This window comes from Pinus tabuliformis, chromosome X (genome assembly GCF_031772625.1).
Source record: "Pinus tabuliformis cultivar Carrire ecotype Pingquan chromosome X, CPIR1, whole genome shotgun sequence".
NCBI lineage: Eukaryota > Viridiplantae > Streptophyta > Pinopsida > Pinales > Pinaceae > Pinus > Pinus tabuliformis.
Window position 1 is genome coordinate 974,247,514 of NC_142308.1, and position 22,340 is coordinate 974,269,853.

General features: G+C 34.1%; 1 protein-coding gene across 3 annotated transcripts in view; it reads right to left on the reverse strand.

The window, feature by feature from the left end:
- LOC149142985 (uncharacterized) overlaps window positions 1–6,505 on the reverse strand; it is a 39,905-nt gene extending 33,400 nt beyond the window's left edge. The window contains exons 1-3 of one of the 3 annotated variants that reach the window (XR_016264949.1): window positions 4,027–6,505; window positions 3,846–3,898; window positions 3,698–3,763 (exon numbers count right to left, since the gene is read on the reverse strand). Coding sequence is in view for 2 of the 3 variants with exons in the window: in XM_089449945.1 (XP_089306071.1) it covers window positions 3,761–3,763; window positions 3,846–3,898; window positions 4,027–6,031 (2,061 nt within the window). In the remaining variant the exon portion in view is untranslated. Of the gene's footprint in view, window positions 1–3,696; window positions 3,764–3,845; window positions 3,899–4,026 lie in introns of those variants that run through there. The other 2 variants (XM_089449945.1, XM_089449944.1) reach the window with 2 other exon arrangements.
- Window positions 6,506–22,340: the final 15,835 nt, after the last annotated feature.

The following is a 22,340-nucleotide window of genomic DNA, read 5'->3' on the forward strand; positions in this document are numbered from 1 at the left end:
GTGGTGCTAGGGTGAGTTGTGGCTCACTAGAGTGTTGGGGCATCCTTTCAGTTCGCTGCTGATAAAACCAGGGTGTTGGGGCATCCTTCCAGTTGGAGCTGGAGAAGAATGTTTTTCTAGAATTTTATATAGTTGTAGCTTTCTTTTAAGTTGGGGTTGGAGATTAAAGAACTTATTAGAAAAGTGTTCGGTGGTTTTTGACCCAGAGGGGGTTTTCCACCTAAAAATCCTGTGCCTACAATCTTTATATTTTACATTGTTGTTTACTGCTTTCACTAAATAATTATAATAACTGAAGATTAGCTAATGCTCTGAAAAAAAAAATCAATAAAGTGCTAATTGCTAAGAAATACTAGTTCACCCCCCTGGTCAGTATTTCAAACACTTAGTACATTTTTCCCTCCTTTTATTTAATTAAAATACCTTTTCAATTTGGGAAAAAGTTAAATCGACCACGATCCCTCCTCGGGCCATTGAAAGTCACTTCCCACCATGTCATCCTGTAGATCTTGTTCTGGTTCCAACGAGCTATTACACTAAGGTGTTCCATCAATTATTCCTCCTGGAATGTCACCTTAAGCGTAATTAATTGGGTTGGGCTCAATAATAACCCCATTTTCCAAAATTTGACGGAATGCAATGGAACAAAAGGCAAGTTGCACGGATGATGGAATATGCCAATCAAATGCCATCAGATCCGAAATAAACTCCTCACAATCTCATAAATCCCCTCCAGAAGCCCCTGGTCCTCTTGAAGGAGTAAACCTGCTCCTATGACCTAGCTATCTCCAACCCTGGAAGTTCATCCTGACCACGCCATAAGGGAAACCAGAAAAAGGAACATGACATAGAAGAATGCAATGGTTGGCACTACTTGGAGTATGGGAAAGATGGCACAAAAGGAGGAGGCACTTAGTAAAGTTACAAGGGGTCTTGGTACTGGCAAGGTGTAGTTGCAAATTGTGACACTAAGGATTGGTAAGAAGGTGCTTTTGGCACTATTGGTGTTGAGGGATGTAGTAATTGTGCTCCTATAGATGGAGAAATTCCAAGAGGGATTTTCTCGTGAAGTGGCAGAGAAGAAGAAACAAAAATGATTTGTGAATGAGCCTTTGCAATTTCTTGCTCATTTTTGAGAATATGAACACTGGTTTGTACCTCTTTGATATGTTTCTCCAACAATCAAAACTTGTCATTAGTTGCTCCATGATTATTTTTTGTAAACATTTGCAACTCTCCCACTGAAGTCTCCAAATGTCAAGTAGTGAAGTCCATGAGTTAAAGCCTTCCACTAAGTCCTTCCAGTGCATGTAGTAGGTTATCAATTTCCTGCTTCATGATATTTTCAACTAATTGAATCATCACAACATCGTAGGATGCTGGATTGTTTTCTTGCCTTGGTTCTGCAGGTTCCATTTGTTCACAAAGACTGCAACATTTCAATGAATATATCGACTTTGGTGTTGTAATGTGAGTGATGTATTCTGCAACTTTGAGCTGAATGGGGAAAAGAGTCTGAGTTAGTTGTTGGCACCAATTATTTGGGAAGTCAATAAAGGCTCGGGTGTCAAGGTGACCAGAGGCATTGGATGAGAGCAGATTGTGCACGAGGATCTCCAAGAGGCATTTAAGATGAAGTAGGATCTCCTAAATATTGGTGTGATCAATGTGTATGAAGATATCATGAAGTTGGACGACACATTGGCTGTATAAGGAGTGAAGCTGATATGAACCACACATACATTGTACAAGTGAGGGAACCAAGGGGAGGGCACTAGCGGCAAAGCATTGGAATGGATCCATCACACCAAGCAAGGCATCACATGAAAAAACCTTACTGAAGATCCCAAAACTGAACAGAGCTACTGGCCGGAGCAGGGATAAAAAAATCGTTCTACTTTGTAAGCTAGAAACACAAATATCAGAAATTAAGTTGCTTTTGATTTAACTTTGCACAATACTTTTGAAAAATTGGATCCATTGAGGCTGTGGAAGCGTGATTGTTGAGGAGAGGTTCTATTGAGGCTACAGAGCCTGAATTTTGAGGGCGTGGATCCCTTGAGGCTCCAGAGGCTTGAATAAGGAGTAACCAGATCCCTTAGGCTACAAAATCCTGAATGTTGAGGAAGCAGATCCCCTTGAGGCTGCAAAAGCTTGAATAGTGAGGTATGGAATCCCTTTGTTATCCCCAAAAAAGTTTGATGTCCGCAGACTGAATGGTCTAGAGTATAATATAAAATGATACAGCCCAGATGGACTGTATGCCAAATAGAAAAGATAGAAAAAATAAATTGCTCAAAAAGGGATCGAATAACACACATTACCTCTATTAATCATCCCTCTTACAGGCAACATGCGATATATGGGAGATGACCGTAATCAAAGTTCATCATGTCCCCGAGACATTAAAATATAACAAACTCTAACAATCTTAATGATAACCTATAATAACTACTATCAGGCTCGTAATATGCATGGTTCACTGAGCCTCTTTTACAAAAGGAGAAACCCCTAGATAACTAATTGTTAACTAGTTGTTTATGAGTGCACCAAAATGTGAACTGTCTCTTCATGTATCAATGACAACCGTATACATCACTACAGCCATTAGAGAAACGGAACATGAATTCCTTGTGCCCGATATGGAAATGGTGTATATTGTAACATAGCCTTTCTCAGTTGTCTCCCATTATAAATGGTGTGAGACTCTATAGCCCACTGCGATAGAGATGTTGTCACATACATGGATAATACTTACATCATCACATTCGGGTTCAAAAAGGATATAATTCTTATAATAAACATCGTAATACTATATAATATATACAAACAAAAATAAAACTATTTCTATAGTAACATTATTTTTATGGTTCCCACGATTTAAACCAAAAAAAAAAATAGTATTTTTATGTAAATATCATATCTACAATATTTCTATTTATGAGTAATGGTATCTCTATCTACAATATTTCTATTTATGAGTAATGGTATCTCTCTCTCTATATATATGACATAAATAGAAATACTGTATATATGATATTTACATAAAATAATGATATATATATATATATATATATATATAAAAAGAGAGATACCATTAGACATAGATAAAATTACTATAAATATGATATGTTGTATAAAAATAATGTTACAATACGTATATGTGTAGTTAGTTAGTTAGTTAGCTAGCTTGACAATAATCAAAAACTATATTTTCACATATCCATATCTGCATAATTTTTGAGTTCTGAGATCTACTACTGAGTTATACTGTGTTGAGTGAGATTACAACCAGCTTAGATCCATCTTACATGATCAAAAAATTTACAGCTCAAAGGATTGATCCCTATCAAGTTTCAACATCTGATAGATCCGGGGATAACATGGATCTATGTTGGTTATGTTTCGTTTGCTTATGTGAGAAAATCAATAATCTAGGAAATGTTCCAGAGGCTTGACATTCCTTTAGTTTAATCCTAGGAACACTATTTATCTTGGTCCATTCCCACTGCCCAATCACTTGAACACTAGAAGCTAGATATCGTATCAACAATGCATAAATCATGCTCAGTACACTGACTTTGCGCTTTCATTAAATTCCAGAAATCACTTCCAATGGCAAGCCTTTGGCTCTTTTCTTGACTGGTTTTGAGATACTCTTAAATGGTTTGATAATGTAGGAAAGTTAGAGGCACACCTGACCAGAACAACATTGGAAGCACGAATACTTGATAGGGCCACAGTGTCAAGAATCCTCTATTCACTGATGAGTGCATGTGTGTGAGACTCAAAGGTAGACAAGCTCTGTATACAATTTAAGTTTGAAAATACATTAGTTCACCAACCTGAAAAGTTCGATTAATAGCATCATCATTGAACTTGTATTGGGATGCCACACCTGCAGATAGAATGAAAGACAAGATATGTATAAATCTAGCCTCGAGTAATAGCAGACAACACATGCATTGATGAATTCAAAATCACAAACGATGGATATACGCGTGCCAACTGTCCAGCATGTATTACCTCCAACAGATTCCCTCTCGTGACTTTGCTCTCTAAACGGTTTTTCTAAGCTTGAGTTTTTGCCTTTGACATCTGACCAGCCATCGCTTGCTATCGCAGCTTGCTTTGAAAATCCAACATCTCCATTTTCGGCTTTTGTTGATATTTCTTCTTCGTCAGGCACCGGACAATTAGAATAGTGAGACGATTGCGACTCGGGCTCCAGGTAGCATTGTTGCCTTCTAGGCCTATCGTAAGCAGCATCATTTTTAGTGAAAGTAGATCTTCTCCCTGAATGAATATGAAACTCACTCGACTTTTTTGGGTCATTACGTCTGTTAAGCGTGTCTGCGCATACATCACTCGCCAAGCGTACAGCTGCAGAGTAGTTATCTGATGGTATTATCTCATCTATCTGATTTCCAGGGGATAAGTACTTTGGAGTTTTAAAAGGGTGCAGTTCCATGCTCTCAAATCTCCCTAGTTCCTGAGCAATTCCATATCTGCGAGGTCCAACTAACGGTGTCAAGAACGAAGACTCGAAACAATTTTCTGTTCCAATATTCCCCACCTCTAGCGCACTGTTTTTCACATTAGGAAATGATTTGCACCCCTGCATCCAAATTGCCTGCTGGTCTACAAAGCAATGGTTGCTGCAGTTTTCCATGGCTGGAATCTGCTTGGCAATATTGAAAACCGGCGACAATGAGGGCAAACTACTGTGAGTTGCATATTGTACAGATTCAATATCAATCCTATTTCTTATGGGAACGGAAGTCGCAAATGCCATTTGAGGACTTTTCAATCTTTTTCCATCCATTTCCTTCTGTTTTCCACGGACATTGTGATCACCCATTTCCTTCTGTTTTCCACGGACATTGTGATCATCCATTTCCTTCTGTTTTCCACGGACATTGAGATCACCCATTTCCTTCTGTTTTCCACGGACATTGTGATCATCCATTTCCTTCTGTTTTCCACGGACATTGTGATCATCCATTTCCTTCTGTTTTCCACGGACATTGAGATCATCCATTTCCTTCTGTTTTCCATGGACATTGTGATCTCTATTTGACGCCACAATCTCCCTGTACGAACCTACATCCCACATGTTGTTTCCAAGGTGCCGCTGCTGTGATTCTTGCCACTGCAACTCATTCAGCTTTCCCTCCTCATGCATAGAATGGTTAGCCTTGCAGGGTGACTCGGAAGCCAAGCCGGGCTGCTTCACACAATCATCCATCGTTGTCTGATGTTCACAATTTGCATACACGTAAGAAGAGGCCACAGGGGCGGGACTCAAGAGCCCTTCTCCAAATTCATGCCCTCCCTCGCTGTCTTTTATCATTCTGGATCTAATTTCCCACTTCTCCGTTCCTAAATTTCCTAATCTAGGCGTCTGTTCAATGGTCTCTTCTTTCTGTTCACTGCAAAAGTACCGCTCCCAATGGTCAGCAAGAGCTGGAGCTAACGCTTGCTTGCCCTTCAATGCCGTCCCAGGCTTCTTGGCAGATGACTCGGAGGGCTTGAGCGCGATCACGGACCTTGTCCTGACCTGGAAAGGCCCAAATCCAGCAATCACATGTGTCTCTGTAACCAGATTAACATTGTTTGTAGATGATGAAGAGGCTCTGGGGGCTTGCTGCTGCGCCTTTACAGGGTTCCCAATGACAGACTCAACCCTAGGAAGAATCTGTGGATAGATTGCATACCTGCACCCTTCAATGTCAGTATCGCCGACGTTATTTCCCCCGGAAGGAGTACTAGTCGACCCTTCAGTCAGGCGAACAGGGAGACCCTTTCCACAAAACTCCGCCCCATTTCTATCGCCATGGGACTTATTCAATCCTGTCCACGTCCCTTTGATCTCTCTGAGCTTAAGAGAATGGCCACCAGGCCTCAGCCTTTGAACCCACGAAGACTGCAAGCCCTTGCTGCCCATTGCACTACTACTCCTACCCAATTCGTCAAACCTCACAACATCGCTACCTCTAATAAGCCTAGTGGAAGTGCCAAAGGACTGCATATGTTTGCTTACCTTTTACCTGCACTGCTCTCTAAATTCGGTTCTGTTCAAGCCGCTGCCTGAAATCTCTGTTCTCTGCACTCGCCCATGCTCCACGACCCACCTGCCAATTAAGAGCGTTAAAGAACTTGATTTTCGTGCTGCGGTGAGCTCTAATCCGCTAGCCTCCAGCACAAATAGGTTAATGACGACATGAGGATTTGTTCCTGGGACCTCTTATCATCTCGTCCACATAAAACCGGGCGCAAAGCGACATGTATCCAACACTTGCTTACTATGTGTTGTCAGAAACTGATACACTTTAATGTCATGGAGATTGCAGATCCGATTGGTCAAAATGCGTGTTGCTGATAATTTTGCGTGAAATTCTTCAATGCTTGAACACCTGGTGTTAAGATGACACGGAGTCCTACTCTTATACTCTTATAGTTCATCACAACCAAACTGGGTTAAAATGGCTAATGAAGTCAGTTAGTGTTTGTAATCGTCGACATGATTTGCCAAAATCATATGAATCCTCTTGTCTGGTACACGACTTATCCACACCCAGATTAATCGCAAACTAGACATCAACACTCAGGTTAAGAAGGGAACTAATGTCATTTGACGTTTAAGCCTTTACCCTGCGTTTGACCATACTAGGAGGAACTGGATTCTTCCATAAAAGCCATGACCTAGCTAGGTCTGACCCAATTCTTTCACGTACACAGTTAAAAGCTTTGCCAATCATCAATATGATCGCGTTAAAATATCTTCCTTTATTGTTTTCGGTTGAAAGGTAGATTCTACCTTTTAAGTGGGTGAGGTGTAAAAATTTATATGATGCATAATTAGATATTTCAAAAATATTACTTTTAAGTTTATTTTAATTTTAATTATTAATTTAGGAGGGGTTTCTATTCTCAGAGGGGTATCAAAACACCGATGGATATCAAGATATATCTAGACTCCAGATCAGTGAGGATTTGTTGGATTTCACCCCGCCACACGAGATCTCAGCAGCATATACGTCTCAGATCTATTTCTAGGAGACAGACTAAGTACTCTAGACCTCAGCAGCGAGCGAACTCCCCCAAGCAACGATTTAGTGGACAGTTCACACTTTCCACTTGTTCTTCATCGGGCCAACACACTTTGTTGAGTTTCTTCAGTGTTCTTCATTCATCCTTGGATGTTAGGAAAGATGGATTTGATCTTCAAACCTATTAGCTCATGGATCTTCTCCGTCAAGGCCAAATGTTAGTTTACTTCATGCATTGTATCTTTTATAGGAGACCGTTTGGTTCTCCCACTTTGTATGGACATCATTATACCCAACAGTGCCTTTGACCTACTTTGTGGTCAATAGTTCAACACAAATATAATTATCTTATTTTATCTCTCGAGTTATATTATGTCAGTACCGCTCCCATTATGTTTGGGGCATTGCATGAGCTCTACCGCTCCCATTATATTTGGGCCATTGTATGAGCTCTAGTCATTTTTATGGCAGGAAGTTAGCATAAGATTAAATGTTATTTGAATCTTGCAAACAAGAGGACTTAACAAGATAATTCTATCTGATTAACAAAGCTGGAGAAAAAAATGGACAATACAGACCGCAAGCTTACCATTCTAGCCAAATGATAAGCCAACATCTCCTTCTCCTTGAATGAGGGTAGTGACCTAGCCAACACAAATGTCTAGAGATTTTTCCCAATAGTTGCTATGACTCATTGGTTTTTTTCTTGCAGTGTTTTTGTCTTCTCATGTTGTTATATGTCGAGGTCTAGCACAGTTAGAATGTTTTTATAAGTTTCTATTTACAAGATGCTCTAATTAGACTAGATTATAACCACCTCAACAAAAAAATTTGGTCTATATAATCCTCATTTGAAATAATGCAAAGTGAATAACTTCATATATATATATATATATATATATATATATATATAATTATTAAAATTAAATTATTAACTAAAAAGTTTTTTTTTTTTAATTTCTCAACAAAAGGTTGAACACTTTTATATAATTTATAAATAGTAGATAGATAAACCAGCCTAGATCCATCTTAACCCTGGATCTATCAAGCATCGAGAGGGATCAAATCTCTCGAGGTGCAAACCTCTTTTCTGAGTGCAAAACTTGAGGAAAGGTTTGCACCTCAAGAGATTTGATCATTCTCAGCACTTGATAGATTCAGGATTAAGATGGATCTAAGTTGGTTATATAATATCTATAATTGTAATTTTCTGACTATTTCTTATTCCCTCTCTCTATCTCACCCCACAAACATACACACACTCTCTCCCTATCTATCTATCTCCCTCTCTCTCTTCCCCTTCTACCTCTCTCTCTCTCTCTCCACCTCTCCACCTTTCTCCCTCTGTGTGTTTCTTCTTCCCTCCCTCTCTCTCCCCCTCCAACTCCAACCCCCTCCCTCTCTCTCTACTAAGTCCTCTCTCTTTTTTCTTCCTCTCTCTGTCATTCTCTCCCACCTCCCTTTATCTCTCCCCCCATCACTCTCTCTCTCTCTCTCTTCTCTCTAACTCTAACACTATCTCCCTTCCTCTCTCCTTCTCTCTCTTCCCTCCATCTATGTCTCCCTCTCTCTCTTCCCATTCTCTTCCTATCTCTCTCTTCCCTCCTCTCTCCCCATCTCTTCCTTGTTACTCCCTCTCTCTCCCCCATCACTCTATCTCTCTCTCTTCGCCCCACAACTTTGTCACTATCTCCCTCCCTCTACCACTCTCTCTCCCTCCTTCCCTCTCATCCACCCCTCTTAAATTTGATACCATGATATTGTATTTAAGAAAGTATTTAAATTAAAAAAAAAAAAAAAACTCAATTGGTTGTAAAATATTAAACCTATATTTTGGATCAATTATATCAAAGAAAATACAATAATGAAAAACTTAAAATAATCATGCACTATCTTTGCTCTATTATTGTTGGTCAATTTGTTTGTCCTCATGGCTTCGATCCTGAGTTAAGATGGATCTATGTTGGTTTTTTGTAACATTATTTATATTTATATATTTCACATCTTTATATATAAAGTATTCTCATTTTTAATTGTATTGAAACCTTGATTTAATTTCTATGGGAATCTTTTTAGTAGTTGTGATGATAGAGAGTTTAGATATATCTTAAAAGTAATGCTATTTTTTTTCTTTTAGATTTTATTAAAATATATATTATAAAATTAATTAAAATAAAATATTTTAATTGTGAAATAATTTATGTTTTTTGGGCATGTGGTATTGATAAGCCATGTTATTGGTCCATGGTATTGTAACAAAGCCTATTTACATGTTAATAATATAAAGTGGGGGTGAATATCCATGGTTAAGAATTGTGTCATATTGTTGTAAAATATTTTAATTGTACCAACAATATTTTGATTATAAAATAAGTTATGGTTTTTGGATATGTGGTTTTGATAAGCCATGTTATTGTCCCGTGGTATGGTAACAAAACATATTCACAAGTTAATAAAAAAACAAAATACTTGTAACTTTAATTTTTTATTATTAATTGAGCCAAAATTTAAATGTTTACATTCATCCAACTTTGTATTACTTTTAACTTTTTATTTATTGCTTTTAATGTGTTGTTGTTGTTGTTAACTTTTTATTTATTGCTTTTAATGTGGTGGTGGTGTTGTTGTTGTTGTTGTTGTGTTTTTTTTTTTTTAGCCGACATATAAATGTTAAATGTAAAACATTTGTGGCTACACATTTACCCCTATACTAGGTTGATATTGACATTAGATTAAATTTGTTAAATGTTAAATGTCGATATTGACATTAGATTAAATTTGTTAAATGTTAAATGTTAAACATTTATGGTTGACATCTACCCCATAATGGGTTGTAGAGCACGCCATCATCAAACTTATTTAATAATTAATACTTTTCTATAAATTATAAATGATAAATAAAATCAATTATCTAAATTAATTGATATTTAACTATCATAGATTTATATTAATGAAATCTACCAAACACTAAGAGGGATAAAATCTCTGAGGATGTAAGTCATTTTTTGTTTGCAAAATTTGAGGAAAGGTTCACACCTAAAGAGATTTTATTCCTCTCCGCTATGCTAGATCTGGAGTTAAGATGGTTGTATGTTGTTTTTGAACAACACACTAATAAAATGATTTAACTATAAGAAATTTTTAATTTTCACTTATTTTGTAGGATATATATAATTAATTTTATGAATAATGTTTTTTTAAATGTTAATCATATTTGAAATAATCTCCACCCTCGCAGTTGGTTACTACAAAACCAACAGGTAATAGTGACCTCCATAATTACTTATTGGTTAATAATGAGTTAATAGTATATTCCTAAGATGCAAAGTGTTGAATAATCCATGGATGGAGCTCTGCAAACCCTCGCAGCGGCTAGGGTTTCACCCTAGCTATCCATTTTATGCTTCATTTGCATGAATATTTTGCAAATCTCTTCTGTAATGCCAAATTCCAATGATTGAGCGAAAAAAAAGACAATTTCTTTTACATGTATGGCTACCGATCTAGCAAGCTCTTCTTCAGCTTCGTACAGTTTCATGTTGAAATTTGGTTCTAGTCTTCTGGTGGTTCAAGAAATTCCTTCCCTCAATGTTCATGTGGATGAGGAAGTTATCAATTCTGAAAATTTTTACACTGAGTAAGGCCTTCTTTACAGGTTTAACGAGTTTTGGTCGTGACTAGTTGATCGGCCCAAATGGATCTCTGAAACTTGGAAGCCCCTTTTGTCGGATGAGTTAAATATTTACCCTTTAGCTCGGGGTATTTTCGTTGTGGTTTTTGATAACATAAAGGACAAGAAGGCCATTTGCAAAGCTAGGCCATGGTTTTGGGGTAGTGTTGGTCTCTTCATGCAACCCTATACTCCCACTTTTGATCCAGTAACAATATCAATCTCTATGACTCTAGTTTGGGTAAGGCTTCTGAACCTTCCCTTGCAATTTTGGAATCCTCCATCGCTTTCCTCTATTAGGAATGTGTTGGGAAACTTTTTATCGCCAATGTCTTGAAACTGCAAAATTATTCAAAACTACTTATGCTTGAATATGTGTGAAGGTGGACTTCAACAATGGTTTTCCCATAAAGATTAATCTGACGCCTCCAAACGATGTTTGGGTCCAAACGCTCAACTATGATAATGAGAATATTTCTTTCCACTACGGAGCATGCTATGAAATGGGGCATATAATTAAAAGCTACCCAAAGATTTTACCTAATAACAAAGATCAAAAAAGAACCCGAATACCTAAATGGTGGGAAGGAGCTCAGGGTATTTATTATGTGATATTCAAAGAGGATGTGCTTCATGATAAGAAAGAACCAAAAGACAAGAAGGAAGCAGATACGACCAAAGAAATTACATCAATGGCAACATAAGCCAAGCAAGAAATACTAAATGCCAATGAGGATCCTCTAGACTCAACAAAAGTAGAAAAACAACAAACCCTCATGGATTATGGATCCCCTCCTGAATCCACAAGTATTCTTGTTGGAAAAGCATCTCCTTGCAGATCAAGCATATGAGGAAGAACCCAAATTTCACTTACCAAAGAATAATATGCCAGAAATAGAAGAAAACATGAGTTGGACTCAAGTTGTGAAGAAAGGAAAAGGAATTTCGCCATAGAAAACAAGGAGTTGACTAAGTCAAAACGAAAGTAGTGAATAATGGAATGTAAAAGTATCTAGATATTGAGCGTTTTTTGGAAAACAAATAGTTGGAAAGGGGAAATTTTTGTGCCATGGAGAACTCATTTAAGGGTTTGGATTGAGGTCCCATGATCAATTTCAAACCTTCAAAGAAGATTGGAATATGTAAAGGTTTAGCCTAGTAACCATATTTTTTTAATAATGCAAATTCCTACTAGTTTCTTTGAAAAAAAAATAAAAAAATTAAATGTTATATATAATTAATTTTTTCTATTAATACTTTTAAAAATGTTATATGTTAATTATGTATTAGGCATCTAAGGAATTGCATATTTAAAATATATTATTTATGGCTAACATTAATTTTTTTGTTATTAATATCTTTTAATGGCCTAGTTTCACTAATAAATGAAATAGTTTTTCTGTGAGAATAAAATAATACAATTTTAAGTAAGATTGTGATTTCTTATTGCTTAAAATACAATTTTGAATGCATAAATGGATTTGGCACCCTAGAAAACCCTCGAGACAATAGATATGTGTAGATTAAACAACTTAAACTTATAATTTATAAAAATTCCACCTGATTTTAGACCAAATTTCTCAATATGATAATTAATGATTTCAAATTCTATAGAAATTCAATCCTTCTGTGTTTTATATAATTTATAAATAATAAATATGATAAATCATCTTTTTTTAATAATTAATATTTTTACATAATTTACAAAGGCGTAGTCCAACTAATAGATAAAATGGTTTTTTTTTGGCAGAAATCCAATAATACAATTTTTAGTAAGATTGTGATTTTTTATTTTTTTAAACGCACTTTTGAATGAATAAATAGATTCATCACTTTAAGCGCTGAATCTTTGCAAATTAAACAACTTATGATTTTTGTATTCAAGCTTCTGTGATCCATAATGAATTAAGCAAAGCCTTTCGGTAGAAATCACATAAGAGAAATTTTCGGCCGACGCGTTTCGAACCAACAAGTGTGGTTCATCATCACGACCAGATGATGATGATGAACCACACTTGTTGGTTCAAAACACGTCGGCCAAAAATTTCTCTTATGTGATTTCTACCAAAAGACTTTGCTTAACTTATGATTTTTAAAAAATCTCTACCAAATTTTGAACAAAAATGACCAAAAAAATTATTAGAAAAATAGTCATTTCATCTCTTAATTAAACTACACCGATTATAAATAATAATAAAAAAAATCATTAACCTTAATTAATATTTAATAATTATTAGTTTCAATTTTTATAAAAAATTAATTATAAGATTGTGGATATTAATTAATAATTAATAATTTCATTTTCTATAAAAGTTCAATCTTTCTCTATCTTTTATATAATTTATAAATAATAAATATAATAAATCATCAAATTTATTTAATCATTAATTAATAATTAATAATTAATAATTAATAAGAGAGTCAAGATTCAAATCACCTTGTTCGCAACTTTGTTTATGGAGAGGAAAATTGATTACTAATAATTATGTGTTAATAATTAATAATCTAAAAGTTTATAGATATTCAATCATTCTCTATCTTTGATATAAGTCACATATAATAAATATGATAAATGACCAAACTTATTTAATACCTAAATGTTTTTAAGTAATTTATAAATAATAAATAAAATAAATAATTGATATTAATTAATATTTGATAATTAGTAGTTTTAATGTTTTATACAAATTCAATCTCTTTAGTTTTTTACAAATTTTTATTTTTAATTAATATATGGAAGGGTCTTTTTTCTGTCAATTTAACCTAAAATCATAAGTTTAAGTTGTTTAATCCATAAAGTTTCAATGTCTAAAGATTTTTCAAGATGTTGAATCTATTTATACATTAAAAAATACATGTTAAACAAAAAGAAATCACAATCTTGCTCAAAATTTTATTGCTAGATTACATTTAATTTATTATTTAATTTATGTGATATATTTTTTTACAATATATAGAAAATTATGTCAACAAATTATTTTCATTTTATTATTAAATTTATTATAATGATAAAAAATTACATATTTTTTCAAAAAAATATAACATTATTTTTGTTTATTTCATTTCATGATCGGGGCGATATATTGGACATGTCGAAGATGTAGTATTGCCAAGCTTACAAAAAAAAGGTCCACGTGCTATTGGATAAAGGGTGATCGGGTACTTTGTTAAGGCACTCCTTGATGTGAAGTCATCGGTTCAATTCCCTGCCTCGATCGGGGTGATATATTGGACATGATGAAGTTCTAGTCCTGCCAACCTTTAAAAAAAATGATTATAACATCACAATTAATATTATAATTTCTCATTTTCCCCGATGGGGGTGAGGAATAGAGAGGAGGATGTTACCGAGGTAACGTGTGGGAGCCTATGGTAAACACCTGGCTACAGGATGGCGAGTTGTCCTCACGACCCTCCCATATTACCTTGAGTACGAGAGACAATAAATATTGATGTGGGAAACCTTAAGTCAAATTGGGTCTTGCGAAGGGTGGTGAGCACATTAACGTTATGGAGGGTGGCAGGGGTGTTCAATGGTCATTCTGCAAAGGAGATAGTTTTAGAGCCTATGTGTGGAGTGCTGGGAGAAGAGGAGGGTGTTTCAGAGGAGCTCCGGGCCAGCTAAAGGGTTAGCATTGACGTAGAAGGTTCTGCCCCTGTTGGTGTGGGTAGCTGTCAATTGCCAAATTGGGCTTGGCAAGAGCAAGTCTGCAAGGAATGTGGTGCATGTGCGTCTGACGAGGGTGGTTTATTGTGGCTTATGGTTTGTTTGGTGCAGTTTTAGTCCGGGCTGGTTGCAAATTTGCCTTTGGTGGAGCGGGATTATTGAAGTGCGCATCTCCAGCCAGTTCACGGGGTCTTGGGTTGCGGGGTGGTGCCCTTAGCGAGCCTGTCGTGGGTTTTGGTTTGACAAAATTGTGAGGGGTCGCTTCAAGGGGGTGTATGCTGCTAGTTCGAGGTGGCAAATAGCTTTGTAAGTTATGGGTGCCTAGCATTAGAGGGAGAGGAGGTTCAACTGAAGCTGGTGGTCTTGTGCGTGGATTGTTTGGGAGCTACTGGAAGGGTGGTCTTCGTCTCACTTAAGCGGTGTCAAGGTTTCAAGCATGCGGCTGGTTCATTGCTCAGGGTGGTCCTCAGCCTAGGTGTTGCCTAATTCGGGCAGGACAGGTGTGGCTAAGTCCCAGCCTCAGCTTGAGCTAGTGTCTGGCAATGGTGGAAGGAGTATGGAAGGTCTGAGTACAAAGGGTTAGAGTCGCACGGCTTTAGGAGGTAGAGGTGGTGGTCGGTCGGGGCGTTCTAGACGTGCGAGGTCAGCAGCTCGAGGTGGTAGACGCGGGCAGTTAGTTGGGAGTCGGGGTCCCCTTGCTCCGGCCATTCTACATAGAGGGGGTTTGGTCCATTGTGGTGGTTCCGAGCGTGTTGGTGCGTCAAGGTGGATATAGTTAGCAAAAAAGTTGCTGCATGGAGAACTATCGAGATGTGGTTCAGCCAATTCTGGATCATTTGGAGAATTCAGAGTGGGTTACACATGAGGAGCACGCCAAAATGCATTATTTCCAATATCATACCCTGGAGCATGTTGTGGTGGTCTAACGTGGCAAGAATTTGCTATCAGAGAAGGTTGAGAAACTGGAGGCCTGGATGGCCCATTTAGAGGAGCATGCTCAATGCTCCTTTCGTCCCCCACCACCTCCTGGTACAACTCTGGACAACCCAACCTCCATCACCTCTGACGACTAGCATGGATATAGGTGTTTTATATGTTATGTATGTATATTGGGGCCTATGGCCTTTGAAATTATGGATTGTGTCTCTCTTTGTGTTTTTGTTTGATTGTCATATGCTTTCGGCAGTACTCAACAAACCTGGTCGGGGTGAGACTACTTGCGATTTTCCTCTAACGTATTTCCTTTCGAAACTATGAACAGAAATTTGACTTACAAAAAAAAATATTATAATTTCTCATTTGACATTATTGTGATATATTTAATAATGTGGATTTTTTTTAATAATTTATTAATTATTTATCCCATGAGGCGTAGAATATACGGTGATGAGGTGTACTGTTAAGTCACTCTGTGGTGTGAAGATCACAAGTTCGAAACTCCACAAACAAAAATCCAGTCATGGTAATGGTTGGTGTGGCCCAAGCCAGATGCGATCCCTAAGAGATTTTGATGGCTTACATTCCCCTAGGTCGCGGTTTCTCAAGCCATAGGTCAAGCCTGATGTAATCTATGATGAACTCAGGTCACTTAACAAAAACAAAATAATGACGGTAAAAATCACATCATCAGAGTTTTGTCGACTCGTTTCGAACCATCCAGTGTGGTTCATCATCATGACAAGATGAAGAACCATATCTTGGCATCAAGTTAAATAAATGAAGATAAATTTTTTTAGCCGTTATAATATAACGATTAAATTTGACTAAATAAATAATATTTTAATGTAAGGAAATAACTGTTAGAGTATAGTTGTTAATATTGAATTAAGGAACATAATTAATGAAAAGGAAAATTTTAATGAAATGAATATTTAAAAATAAAAATAATATTTAGGTCAAACCTAAATAATCAAACCAATAAAATAATTAATAAAATCAATGTAATAATATAATATAATAAAAATAATATTTGGTTTGAAACGAGTCCCCCAAAATTTCTCTTATGTGATTTCTACCAAAAAAACTTTGCTTCATTAAATAATCAAAACACTAAAATAAAAATAATATTTAGGTCAAACTTAAATAAGCCAAACAAATTCTAAAAACTTAAAAATAATAAATATTCAAACTTAATAATCATATGTTTACTCGCATTAATAATAATAATATTTATGTATTAATATATTTAATATTATTATTATCATTCAGTGTGATGACAAATGACAAATTGACTTGGACAAGCACAAATGACTAAAATAAAGCATGTACTTTATTAGAAAGATTGCTTACGATTCATGATTAATAATTTTCCATCTTATTTTTAGAACCTCCTCACTATCCACGTAGTGGTTTATAAAGTCGTACTAATGAATTTATTCCAACCCTATTTTAGAATTGGAAGTGGACTGGACTGAGGTACGATAGAGGTTCTCGAGCCCCCTACGAGGTTGGATTTGCTTTGTTCCTCCTTATCAAGTGTTAAAAATTGAAGTTTGCTTTTGTATGTGGGAAAATGTTCAAGTTTGAAAGTGAATTGTTTGTTATGAAGAGTGTTCACCACCCCTCATAATTTTATAGAAGAGGAAAGTGACTACCCCATAATAGGGTTAATTTAGAAGTAGAAAGTAAACCAGAGTAATAGGGACCTAGAATTTAGTGAAAAAGAGGGTTATGGTAAATTCAGAGATCAATTTGAGATTACGTTGATTTGATATAATGTTTAGGCATAGAGAACAAGATAAGATGGAATATGACTTGTAACATTTATAGGAGGAAATGTTGTAGTTGCAAATCAGACATAACCAGTTGGCATCAAGTTTGACAACCATTATGGAGATTCTTATAAAGCAGTGTTCTTAATTAATTATAAATGGCAAAAGGTGAAATTGATAACATGCTTCATTAGCTTAGAAATCCAAACAAGGGCAAGAAATGGATGCCCAACTTTCTCAGACATTTTGATAATTCAATATCATTTAATCCTAGGCACATTCATGATTTCAATGTTATGGCCCCTTCGTTGGAGCCTTTTTCCAAGCTCAAGGAGGTTTTAATATTTAGCTTATTATGTCACGCTTTGTAAGTTCTATTTGATTATGGAGTAATTTTGGAGCATCTATCAATTAAATAAGTATAAGATAGGATAATTATTTTTATGTTTTAGGTTAGATATAATGTGGGAGAACATGACTGAACTCATACACCTATATGTCCATTTTTGTACTATGCATATAATGTTATACCTACACATAGATTCTCATTATGTCAAATTATTCTAATTATGGAATTATATATATATATATATGTGTGTGTGTGTGTGTGAGATCATTTATTTTAATCTTAATTATATTTTTCTCTTTTCTAAATTTAAGTAGAGACAAGAGATGTAAACTACAAATTATGATCAATAAAATTGATTGAGTTTGTTAGTGTGGATAAATTTTAATTTTTATTAAAATTGTAATATGCTAACGTTTACATGTGTATTTATATTTATGAATGCCATATATATATAATTTCCAAAAAACTTAATTTGAATAATAATAATTAAAATAATTTTATTTTAAATAAAAAATAATTAATAAATTTTATAATACCGTTTTTAATATATTAATAAAATTATATAATTAATTTTATGATAAAAATAATAATGTTTTATAAGTTTTTAAGAATATTGCTTATTTATTTTTCAAGAATATTAATTAAACTATTTTATGAAAGCATTAGAGTGGAAAATTTTGAAATATGCATCTTTATGTAAGGGTCCAACATGAAGTGGCTAAAACATAAAAGAACCCTTTTAAAAATAAGGTTAAAAATAAAGCACTAAATAAATATAGAAAATAGTTTTCTGGATTAATCACATTGTAGACCCAATCCTTACAATGTGATTAATCCGGAAGACTATTTTCTAAATTATGGATCACAAAAGTCTTAGATCTAACACTAAATAAATATCTCAAGCTTCAAATAACATCCACAAAGATTTTTAACAAAATTTTAAAGAGAAGATTTTTAAATAATTATGATATTACTCGATATATATATATATATGATTTTTAAAAAATAATAATTATTTAAATATATAATAATTTGGATTTTTAAATATATATATATTTATGATTATTTGTATTTTGTTGAGGAGAAAATTCAAGATATCAATGGTTGAGATTATCACAATAATATATGATATTTAGAAAAAGATGAATTCATTCTTTTACTAGAAAACAATGAAATTCCAATTCTAACTAATTTTGAGAATGATTATAAATAAATCATATAATAAAACTTTTTTTTTTTTAAATGGTTGTTCAAACTGGTTGATAAAAGATAAATTTTATTTTGATTTAATGTTAAGTAAAATTCTTAACTTTTATTTAAAGCATTGTTATTATTATTATAACTACTTGATTTTGAAATAATAACTCATAAACTATATGAAATTTAGTGTTAAAATTATTTTTTATTGAACTTAAATATATATATATATATAATTATTTTTTTATGAAAAATTTTAATTTTCAATAATAAATAATGAAAATTACAAAAGTATAGATACTATAAAACATATAAAAAAAAGTGATTGTTATCACTCAACATCATCTTTACGATGAGATATATACTATCCAATAAAACATGTTCATATAATATCAGCCCATTTAAGTCTAGATATATACAAGAATATCAACTAAAAATGATATTGTCCTATATACAAAATAAATATCTACCATCATAATATCATAATTTGTGCATGAATAAGGTGCCCATATATTCAAAAATAGTGCAAAAATGAGTCACTCTAGAGTGGATGATAAAGATGGTGATAAAACCGATAGTGTTTATGTCCATTTTGTTCAATTATCTACCATATCTTATGTTCCTGTTGTGCGCCCTTTTGGATAGATGATCGGAAAGCGTGTTTCTTTCTCTGTAAATATGTTGACAATATATAAAATCAAATTGTGCTTTTAACATCATAATCTCATCCAATATGTTCCTGAGTGTGTGCGTGTTACATGTTAATTGAACCAATCAATAACCACTCTAGAATCACCATTGACCTATCGCTGTTGGCATCCTCTTTCTATTGAAAAAAAAAAAAAACAAAACAAAAAACAAAAACAAAAACAATTATAGGCTAAAAAGTTCCATAAAATTATGTGTACCAGTACCCAAACCAAATTTTAATTTGAAAAAATAATATTTATTTAAATATAATACTCATCCTCTCCCCACCGGCCCATTTTATGCTTATAAATATATATTTTTATATTTGAAAAACACTCCATCTTAGTTACTTAAACCGAGATTATTTTATTATAACAACACCACAAATAAAAAAAAAATTATAACACTAACCCTGGACGGAATACATGATAAATGCATATACCAATGAAATCATGTCACCTCATGATTATGTAATCATGTGAATTTGTTAAGATTGAATTTTCGTTATATATATATATATTTATTGATTGAAGATGGGACATGTAAAAGCAAGAGGGTACTTCACTAAAGGAAGATGCTTTATTGAATAGTTCATGCCAAAGTGGCCTCATAAGAAAAGTATGGACCTACCAACTTAATCAAGTTGTGGGGACAAAAGTCCTTTCCTCTTTTCAATATTTCTTGATTGGGATGGAAATGGTTGGGCAGGTCCTTTTTCTGCCCAAATCAATCAAGTGGATTTGGATTTTTGTTTGGACACTCTGGATATTTTTGGACTCTCTCTCTCTAAGTGGAAGGCTGTAAGGGCTCACTATAATGGGAAATTTGTAGAACATTCATAGATTTTGGACTAAAATTGAATTTTAAATATATCATATCTCCCCTTCAATTATTTCTAGTACCACCATCATCTTGCTTGCCAACATTAATATTACTATAAATTAATACTTTTACAAGTAACATGCAACCTTGTAAATTAAAAAACTAGGATAATGTTCTTTAGATTGACTCTTTGTACTTATATTATGGTTTTTATCGACAATTGGTATGGAGAAGTGTAAGGAATATTGAATATTTGAATTTGTACCACATATATCCATAATTGTGCTTATCAAAGCACTTAAGCGCTTACGTGATCACGCCTTAGTACACGCATGCAAATTGGATGGGTCGTGTTACTTTTATTTATTAAATAAATAAACCTCACGTTTAAGGTGGTCTATGATTTGAAATCCACCATTAAGTAATATTTAAAGTGGTTTATGATATGAAATACATTATTAGTTAAATATATTTACCTTAAATATAGGTAAATATATTTATTTACATTAAATATAAAATACATAGGGTGTAATGGTAAATTTTAATTGAGAAAAATAAGGAGATTTCAATGATTGAGAAAGGAAGAAACTATAACAATATCCATATAAAGGAAAGAGAAAGGAAGATATAATAATAATATTGGATGGGTCATGTTACTCTTACTTAGTAAATAAATAAACCTCATGTTTAAGGAGGTTATGACTTGAAATCCACCATCAAGTAACATTCAAAGTGGTTTATGACATGAAATATACTATTATGTAAATATATTGATATTAAATATAGGAAAATATATTTACATTAAATATAAAATTTATAGAGTGTAATGGTAAATTTTAATTGAGAAAAATAAGGAGATTTCAATGATTAAGAAAGGAAGATATAATAATAATATCCATACAAAGGAAAGAGAAAAGAAGATATAATAATAATAATATCGAGACAAAGGAGAAGTCCCTTTTCCTTGTAGTTTATTTATTTTTTAATTCTTCTTTAAGTTTTCAATAATCTCCTTTGAGCAAAGTGGGGCAAATGGAAGTAAGGGTGAAAATTAGGCTTCCTTTTAGAAAGGAAAATGTTATCTTTATCCAATTGAAATAGAGAGTGCAACATTGAGAGTTTATATAAAATATAGCCAACATGTTTTCGGAGCCCAGATGTAATAAGGCTAGAGCATCAAAATAATATGCATTACATGGCATTGTGTAAAAACTGAAACAAAAGAACTCTCAAAGCACAACATTACAGAAGGGCGATACCAACAAACAAAAAACGAGACTATGTATACATCATAATAACTCAAATATGACTCATGACCTCAGATAATCAACATCCTAAACATAAAAAAATCAAAATAGAAACAATTTTCTAGCAAAAACCAGTATTAAGAGTCAAGTAATTGGAAACCAAAGGGGATTTGTAGTCTCCCTTTGTGTATAAATTGAATGCCCTGCCATTTTTCATAAAAGATGTAACTCTTTCAAGCACCAAGCCCTCCTTTGGATAATGAGTTTGCTTGTCCATTAAATTCCTAGTATATGTGCTTGAAGGGCACAAAAGAGAAGTTGTTCCTTAAGAGGTTGATTTTCTCCATTCAACACTTGAGAGAAAGACTCTTAATCATGTTTAAGCCATTCATCTAGTCTATAACAATCCAGGAGTCCCCATAAATATGTAAGGAGGAAACAATGAAAGTGACAGCGCCCAGTGGAAGGGCCCATCATATGATGATTTCCACTTTAGTATTTGATCCCTCGTCCATGTTGAGCCAAAAACTGAAAGACATATTATCCTATAAAACCAAATACGCAACTCCTCCACAAACATTTTCCTTCCAGAATTTGGGCATTTGAATGAAGGATAAAGATCACACCAACAACTATCCAATACCAAGCTTGAGATCCAAAGGTCACATCAACATAAATTTGAGATCCAAAGGTCACATCATCATAAGTTTGATATATTTATGATAAAAAATGGACAAACCATATGAAAGAGGCTCTTAAACAAAGTGTGTACTTTCTTGGGGTTTGTATCATTAATGCGGTCCATTAGTTTAGGGATCCCAATTATATTATGTGCACCATATTAATTAAGATTAATCAAATCACCATAGAAAAGTATCTTTATGTAAATAAAGAAAATTTGACATTTCAAAATTGATTTTAGAGTAAGTTAATAT